Here is an 8,729-nt window from a genome sequence, read left to right as displayed (position 1 = left end):
TTTTTTTTTTTTTTTATAACTGATGAAGTACTGGATGACTGAGCAGTGTGTGGATAGGTTTATGGATATACATGAATATAAAAGTTATATATCAGATTTCAGGTGATTTTTTGTTTGGCAAATATAGACTTGGTCTTTTTTTTTTTTTTTTTTTAATTTCATGGGCCTGTATTACTTAATAGAATACACAGACTTATAGCTAATTTAAGATGAAAAAAAGTAATGGTAAATTGGGCATGACAAGCTAACTACCTGAAAGCTGACTCTCTTTCTGTCTGTCCAAGCACAATATGTATGTATTATCATTAGCAGCTAATGGAGATGCTTCAATTTATTTTCTCTCACAAAATTTTGAATTATATTAAACTACGGTATATCTGTTCTAATTAGTGCCAAAACAAAAGTAACATTACACTCTAGTTCTGAGGGATGGTATAAGCAAACAGTCCTTACCAGGGATGATTTGAACATGTCTGAGTTCCCAGAGTCAAATGGGTTGCATTTGATTGTGGCCCCATTGATCTAAATGTCAGCCAGTGATACCTATTCACAGGAGGATGGGTCATTATCTTTATCTTATTGAAGTACTGTGTGCATTTATTATTCTGATAGTATATGTTAGCTTTATTTTGTTCCAGATTAATATCAGTATGCATTTCTAAAATTTTACAGATGAAATTTCCCCCCCAAAATATTACCCTAAAAGGTAACTACTGAAGTCTGAGCCTATCTAAATGGACTTTTTTGCCAATTGAACATGAAATGGAAACACGTTCATATGCTACAACCGAATGGTCTCTATTCACTTTATGTCGGGAGGGCTAAACACAGCCTTCACCTGGTTGGCATCAGAGTAGAAGCACCTTTGCCATCATTGAAGTTTAAAAACGCAGCAGGGGGAAAGATGGGGAGGACAAACTAGAAGATGCAAGTTTGTGGCTCTTCATTGCTGATGGGGCCTCTGTTAGGTGAAAGGCAAAAGGAAATTTTTTCTGCCACTGAGAGTAAACTTTCAGTTATCAAACTAAAGAGGGAAATGTGGCCCAGGTCTTTTAAAAATTGCAGAAAATCTGCCCAACAATAATAATAACTGACCTGTGTTCCAGGCATGATTCCAAGTATTTTATATATATTAAGTAATGAAATCCAAGTTATGTTGCAAGGTTAGATATGTTATCATTAATCCCATTTTACATATCAAAAAATGGAAGTCAGGAGTTGGAAAGTGGCAGAGCTGGCATTCAAACTTAGGCAGTCTGTCTCCAGAGACTGCGCTCCTGAAATTATGTTCCAGGCCCCCAGGCTTTCCTTGTTGTCATATCTGTCCTGGAGCAAATCAAAAATATAGAAAAAAGAAGGGAGTTAGTTGCAAGCCTTTTTCTAAGTAAGGGGGTAGACTTACAGTGATAGTTATCATCTGAATAGCCCATTTTTAGTATTTTATTTCTCACCCTCAGGACAATAATGAAACCATAGGAAATCAGATTGTCACAAGTCATGTAAGGGAGAATTGGCATAGGGACAATTTAAAAGGAATATCCTGAGAGAGTCCAGGCTTCTGTGGTACATATTACAATTTCAGAGGAGAAATAATATTATTAGTTGGTTAAGAGAAAGCAGCTGAGCCACTATTATTTAGAATTCTAGTCCTGTAGCTTACTAACTATATGACCTTGGGCAAGCAACTTAACATTTCTCCTTCAGTTTATCTAAAAAATGAGTATAATAATAATATCAAAGCTTATAAAGTTTTTATGACAGCTCAATGAATTCTTCTGCATAACCACTTGAAATAGTGTTTGGCACAGTAGAAGCATTCTATCAAAGTTATATAAAAATAAAATAAAATAAATATCTTGACCAAGGCCTTTAGCTGCTGCTGCTTTGCCTGTCTCTGGCTGATGACTGTTCATTTGTGGGCTTTGAGAATAAGTGGAAGCTAAGGAGTATCTCTTTATTAAGACCTAGGTATAAAATAAATACAAGTCACCTAAATAGCAGGAAAGTTATGTTTATTCCTATCAAATATGCTGAAATATTTATTAAAAGCAGTGGCCAAAACTCTTATATTTTGAGGGAATGGTACCTGGAAATGACTAGGACATCTTTGTCATACTGTTGGGACTTTAGAAAATCATTTTGCAACTCATACCAATAGTATTATCTCTAAGATATTCTGTTCCATATTATTGGTATTTATTAGAAAAATTATTACTTGTGATTATATTATTCATCATCAGAGTCCTGAGATTGCTTATTAGCAGATTCAAGTGAATTCACGATGAAAAAGTGTGATACTGTAATTTTTTCTGAAAAGAAGATATCACTATATACCATACTTGATGCAAAATGTACTGTCATTAAATATGTCAAACATGTATTGGCATACCTTCAACAAAATCATTTAAAGAATATAATTCATGTACTAAAAAATAAAGAGATACAGGGAATGATTCTTCATCTTTCAATCAAATATACAAACTCGTGTTCGACATTTAATATGTACCAGGCACTAGGCTTACACTTACTGGGAATATACTTGATTAAATATAGTCATTGAGATGCTTGTAGTCTTGTAGGTAAGACACAGAGGTTCACCAGTGACTAAGTATAATATTTAACTGTTTTGAAATAGAATTGTACCAAAGACTGTAAGAATAGAGAAACAACCAAGTCAGACTGCAGAGTCAATGAAAGCTGCTCAGTAGCTGAATATTCATACCAGGCAAAATAGTCTGGTTCAGCCTGAGAGAACAGTATGTATGAAGGTGTAGAAAAGAGAGAGAGATTATGGCTTGTTCTGAAAATAGTATGGCCAGAGATGGGTTCATATGTCACAGAAGAAGAGAAATCGGAGAAGTATTTGGGTGGGAGGGGGGAAAGGAGCTTATAGTGAAGGGTCCCATGTACCTTGCTAAAGGGGTACACCTCCTGAAGCTGATGGTGATTACTTATGGAATTAAAGCAAGATGGTATGTTCAGAATCGACTCTGGGAAGATTACAGTGGCAGTCTTTTAGAGAATGGGTTGGAGGAGAACAAGACCAGAGACAAGGGGATCACTTAGGATGCTGTGGCAGATCCGTAGGAAAGAGATAAGTCTCAAACCAAGGCAGTAATGGTGAGGATGAAGGTGAGGTGTCAGCATGAGAGAAATTAAGGAAGTGGACTCTATTCATTTTAGAGATCAATTGGTTTTGGAATTGAGGGAGAAGTAAATGTTTAGGATGACTCGGGTTTCCAACGAAGATGGTTGGCCATTTACCAAGAGAAGAAACACTAGAAGAGTAAGTTTGGATGGAGAGACATCAATTCCCATTATTAGATATCTTTCCTTTCAATGAGCGTACCCAAAAAAGAGTTGGATATAAGATTCTGAAATTTAGGAGAGAGAGCTGAGCTTACCACATCAATTTGGGTATTATCTTTGAGTCATTTTTTTTAATTTACAGTTTTTATTTTTATTTTTATTTTATTTTTTTTACAATTCAATGAGTTTTTATTTCAATTATACTTGGCATCCAATAATATATTAGTTTCAGTTACACAGCACAGTGATTAGAGATCTATATAATTCACAAAATGATCACCCTACTAAATCTAGTACCCATCTTCCCCCTTACATATTTATTATAACACTGTTAACTATTTTCTTTATGCTTCACTTTATATCTCCGTGTCTATTTTGTAACTATCCACTGTACTTTTTCTATTTTGCTTTTTTTTAATTAATTAATTAAATTTTTTATGGTGACATTGGTTAATGAAATCTAATTAAGTTTCAGCTGTACATTTTAACAGTAAGGCATATATATATTTACACTGTGTGTTCACCTCCCATAGTTAGATTTTTTTTCTGTCACCACATATTTGACTCCCTTTACTCCATCTATATCCCCCCTCCCCCCACCCCTTACCCTCTGGTAACCACTAGTCTATCGTCCATGTACATGAGTCTATGTTTGTTTGTCCTGCTCATTTGTTGCTTTTAGGTTTATATCCCACATATGAGTGATATCATGTGACTTTCAGCTTTTTCTGTCTGGCTGATTTCGCTTAGCATGATTATCTCGAGATCCATCCAGGTTGTTGCAAATGGCAGTATTGCTTCCATGTCCTGGCTACTGTGAATAAGGATGTTGTGAACATCGCTGTGCAAATATCTTTTTGGTTATGGGTCTTCAAGTCTTTGGGGTAAATACCCAGTAGAGGTATTGCTGGATCATATGGTAGATCAATTCTTAGTTTTTTGAGTAACCTCCATACCATTTTCCATAGTGGCTGTACCAATTTGCAGTCCCACCAGCAGTGTTTGAGGGTTCCTTTTTCTCTGCATCCTCTCCAACATTTATTATTACTTGTCCTCTTGATTATAGCTATTCTTTGAGTTTTTTATAATCATCTGTTCTTTACACGATGACTTTTTTTAGCATCTATCAGGGAATTGCTGTTTCCGTTTTATGAGATATTAGGTGATTGTGATTTCTCAGGTCATTAAGGGAAGCATAAATTGTAAGAGACTGTGATTAGAAAATGGATAACATGGTGTGCTCTTCTCTCAACCCTGGCAAACTGACAGAAATGAGAATCAACAAAGCCATTGCAACAGTGCCAAGAAAGGAACCTCATATCCCACCCACACCGCTGTGAATATTCTTCCTCCTGCTTTGCATGCCATTTAGAATTTAGATCTTGGACTCATCACTTTTAAGTTTATTTCTTTCTGTCTCAATAAGAGCTAAGTTATTTAGTCATTTTGACAGAAGTCCCCATATTAAGGCCGTATTAGTCCTAAATAACTTGTTGAAAAGTTGTTGATTCTAATTTTCCTCTTTCTCACCTCATGTGTTTGTGTATAATAATCCTGAAGGAAGAAGGAAGAAGGGGAAGATATAACATTTTTCATTTATTCTAGCTCTATATGGAATGAATTCTCAACTTCATATTTATAATAAAGCAACACTATTAAAATTAAAGAATATATATACAAATGAAATATTAACATGAATCCAAGATGTAACAAAATAGAATATAAACATAAAGGTATTAATCAGTTAAACTTTTGTTTTTTTAATATAAAATATTGTTACTTTTATAAAACCCTTTGCTTTTAGCTATGAGTCTCCATCAATTACATAAGAATTCCCTAGGCAACTTGAATCAGGAAAATTTTTATCTTAATCAAATAGTATTTCCTTCCAGACTTTGAAACGACTTATATTCACCCCATGGATATGTCATCAATCTGTTATGTGTGAATGGACACTATTCTTTCCTGTACTTGACCAAATGTTTCATTTCCTGAAAATTAAATTACTTAAATGTAACAAACAGATGGCCAGAGAGTCCTGTAGTACTTACTCTGCCGTGAAATTTATTATCTGAATTCCTGAGGTAGGCTTGAGAAGTTAGCAAAAATTCTTTCTGAGCACTAGGATGTGATAGTTTATGTTGCAGTCGTCAAGCCATTTCAAAATGAATTAAGTTACTTTGCACATTAGGAGGAAAAGATTGAAAAGCTATTTTATATAAAAATTTTTCTAGATTTTGTATTTTATGTAGAAAATTAAAATTGTGAGCAAGTCACATGGACCATCGTGGTCGAAGCTTATCTTAGAGTTGCTCTTAAGGTATTTAAAAAAATAATATGAGTTATGCATGTAATATAAAATAATAGCTTGAATTTTTCTGTTTCCAGTCTTTAAATTTTACCTTCTCTAAGCTAAAGAAATACTTTTCATCAATATAGTATAGAGAATTTGGATAAATACAGCATGATTCTTTATGTTCCACTTTCTTTTTTTTACTTTGAAATGTAAAAACAAGTTTGGTCATTTGGTTCAATGCAAAAAAATACAGCTCACAAGTAAGCATCTGTGATGGCCTTGTCTCGATCACACATAATAAACTTTAAAAATATCAACTTATTATGTATCAGCTATGCAGAAAAATTTTTCAGCTTCCTACTCAATGTATTTTTTAGCAAACCTGTAAAGCATGAAGTTTTTATTAAAGATCAAGGACCAAGTACAATGAACAAAACATTTTTTTTTACCATTTGTGTATACATGCCCTTTAGTTCAATGCTTTCATTGAATATATTTTTTAAAAATCTATACCCTTAAGTATATTCGAAGTCCTTTATCAAGAAATAACAAAACTTTTACAAATCCTTTTCATAAAGATGCTATTAGAGGATATCTGTAGAGTCCTTCAGAGTTTACAGTGAACATGGCACAAAATAGCTATTAATGTGTTCCATACTTTATTAATCTGTCCCATACTTTAGTCTTAGAACATTCTAGGAATACACTAATTAGACAAATATATATTAAAATCTTACTTTCCATAGAGAATGGCTCCTCAAGTCATGTAGAGTAGGAAAAAGGAAGAAAAGATATATTGAGTGAAGGATTTTAGTACCTCCAAGAATTCACATACTTAGAGGAATACAGATAGAGGCACATGAGGGTCAACATTGTATATATATTCAGATAATTTAGGTAGGAGAGCTTCTGGGTTATCTAGTGACTCCCTCTTCTCCCCGCAAGCTGCATAGCCTAGGACAAAGTCAGCAGAAGCAGCAGGCTGAGTTGCTACAGCACCACTTCTGTCCTCCCCTGCCCTTCCTGTGCTCCCACAGTTGCTCTACCTCAACCTTTATCTTCTTCACACTCTATTTTTCCCTCTGTCTACACACAGGGGACCCCCTTGCCTTGCTGCCTACTTCAGTCGTCTGCTCCTTTCCTGTTCATTGTTCCTGTTCCCCACCCAGACAATAAGTCCTTGACCAGTTTAGGAAGCTGAACTCCCCAGAAAACCACTTAGGTGCTTAAATTTAGAGTACACAGAAAAAAAAAAACCAAAAGATTCAAGAAGATATGCCGAAGAGGAAGAGGCACTTAGCACATCTCATAGTGGACATGTGCAAGGAGAATCGTAACTCAGGCAGGACTCTCATGTCATCCTTAAAGCCTGATTTGAACAAGGACAGCTGACACGCTTGGACACCCAGAGGCTGATGGTCTGTCCAGTTGGTGTGGCTCCTCTATTAGGGAAGGGGGCATATGAAAAATGAAATGAGACACCCTGGGCACAGGTTCAGGTATGAACAATCTTATCACTCGTATTCCATACTGCATATTAAACATATATGTAGTCATTCATCAGTCTCTCACCTAAGGATCTGGCATTCCCATAATGGTCAAAGCCAACTAGCTATTTGGCCTTACTTGTGGGCAGTTAAGACAGATAAAAAAGAGCAAGAGTGTAAGTTTTGTTACTACCACCCTCTCTTCACGTACTTCAGCTCTGACCGGGAGAGAATAACCCTGGAGGCCTAGTATGTGAAGTAGCCAGGTCTGACTAGTTAACAATTTCAAGAACAATGACGTCAGCCCTCTAGAGGTTAAAGACCATTGGGTAGATGCACAGGCATCTTTTGGGCCACATTCAGAAACTTGCTATTCCATGACTGTATTATGCTGCATGGTTAGGCATGAAGGCATCGGTCAAAAAGATAATCAGATATCTTAGGCAGAGATCAAAATTGCCAAGTAGTGGAAGAACACCCTGAGAAACAGGTCATCATCATGAGGGCTTCTGCCAACCACGGTGTAGCTCCATATCCAGTTGATGCCAGGCTTTCCTTGCCAATGGGCAGTGCGGAGGATGACTACAATACAGATTCACTCACAACGCCTTCTGCTGCTCACCAACTAGCATCCATCTGTGAGGTCTGAATAGTGAGCATTTTAGGTTTCTTTTTCTAAAATAAGCATTTATTTATTTATTTTTCTTTGTTCAGCTGTTAGCACATGTAAGTTTGGTTTTTTTCTTTAGGTAGTTTCGTTCATGATTTTTCCCATTTCTCATTGAAATATAAGTGAAATATATAATCTTTTTTTTTTAATATTAGGATTTTTTGTTATTGCATGCAGAAGAAAAAATGGTAAAGGTCAAATGATCAAAGGCTTCGTTGATAATTCCAGACCAACATTCAAACTTAAGCATTATTACAAAGGCCCATCTAATGTTAAAAGTAATTTTACTTGACATATGTGACAATTAACATGTCAAGCCAAATGCAGCCTATCATTATTAGCCATTACTTTATTGTGGAAATATTTATTGAGTGGTTGAGAACCGTGCAGGACTACAACATAGCATGGTGTCCTGGACAAAGCAGAGGCTCAAGATTTTTTTTTTCTGTTTTCAGTGGGATCTTCACTCTACACAATAGCTTCCATGACAAACTATGGCATCCCCCAGTAGCAGAGCACTTCCAAAGGTTCTGACTAATGTGATTCATCAAGATGCACTACATTAAATTTCTGCCAAGTGTGTAGCGGTGTCCTTGTATGCTTGTTTAGGACAGTATGGTTAATATTGGAGATGATCTTCAGAAATTACAGATTTCTCAATATGGTATTCTAATTAAAATGTAATTTGCAATTCACTGTGCTGGAACTTGGATTTTTAGCATAGAAAAAATAATTTCACTATGCATAGAAAATAAAGACGTATTTTTTAGAGACATTAAAATTTCAAAAATATAAGACAGCACATGTGGAATTTAGAGGTGTTAAAAATCTGAAGAGTGGGTTTCTCCATAGCTTTAAACTTGAACAGTTTTGTATAATCAGTGAGCTTGCCAAACAGTATCAAAAAACTCATTTTCTTCAAGTGCTTTATTTATCTTTAATAGAACCTTCATCACCCTGGTGTTGT

At 35.4% G+C, this 8,729-nt stretch overlaps 1 protein-coding gene across 1 annotated transcript in view; it reads left to right on the top strand.

Moving 5' to 3' along the window:
- The window catches only part of PRKD1 (protein kinase D1), a 280,608-nt gene that overhangs the window by 250,971 nt on the left and 20,908 nt on the right, over positions 1–8,729 (top strand). Inside the window, 1 exon segment of the mRNA XM_025043367.1 lies at positions 8,707–8,729. Coding sequence (XP_024899135.1) covers positions 8,707–8,729 — 23 coding nt within the window.

This window comes from Pteropus alecto, unplaced genomic scaffold (assembly GCF_000325575.1).
Source record: "Pteropus alecto unplaced genomic scaffold, ASM32557v1 scaffold171, whole genome shotgun sequence".
NCBI classification, from domain to species: domain Eukaryota; kingdom Metazoa; phylum Chordata; class Mammalia; order Chiroptera; family Pteropodidae; genus Pteropus; species Pteropus alecto.
This window is presented reverse-complemented; position numbering and strand designations above follow the sequence as displayed.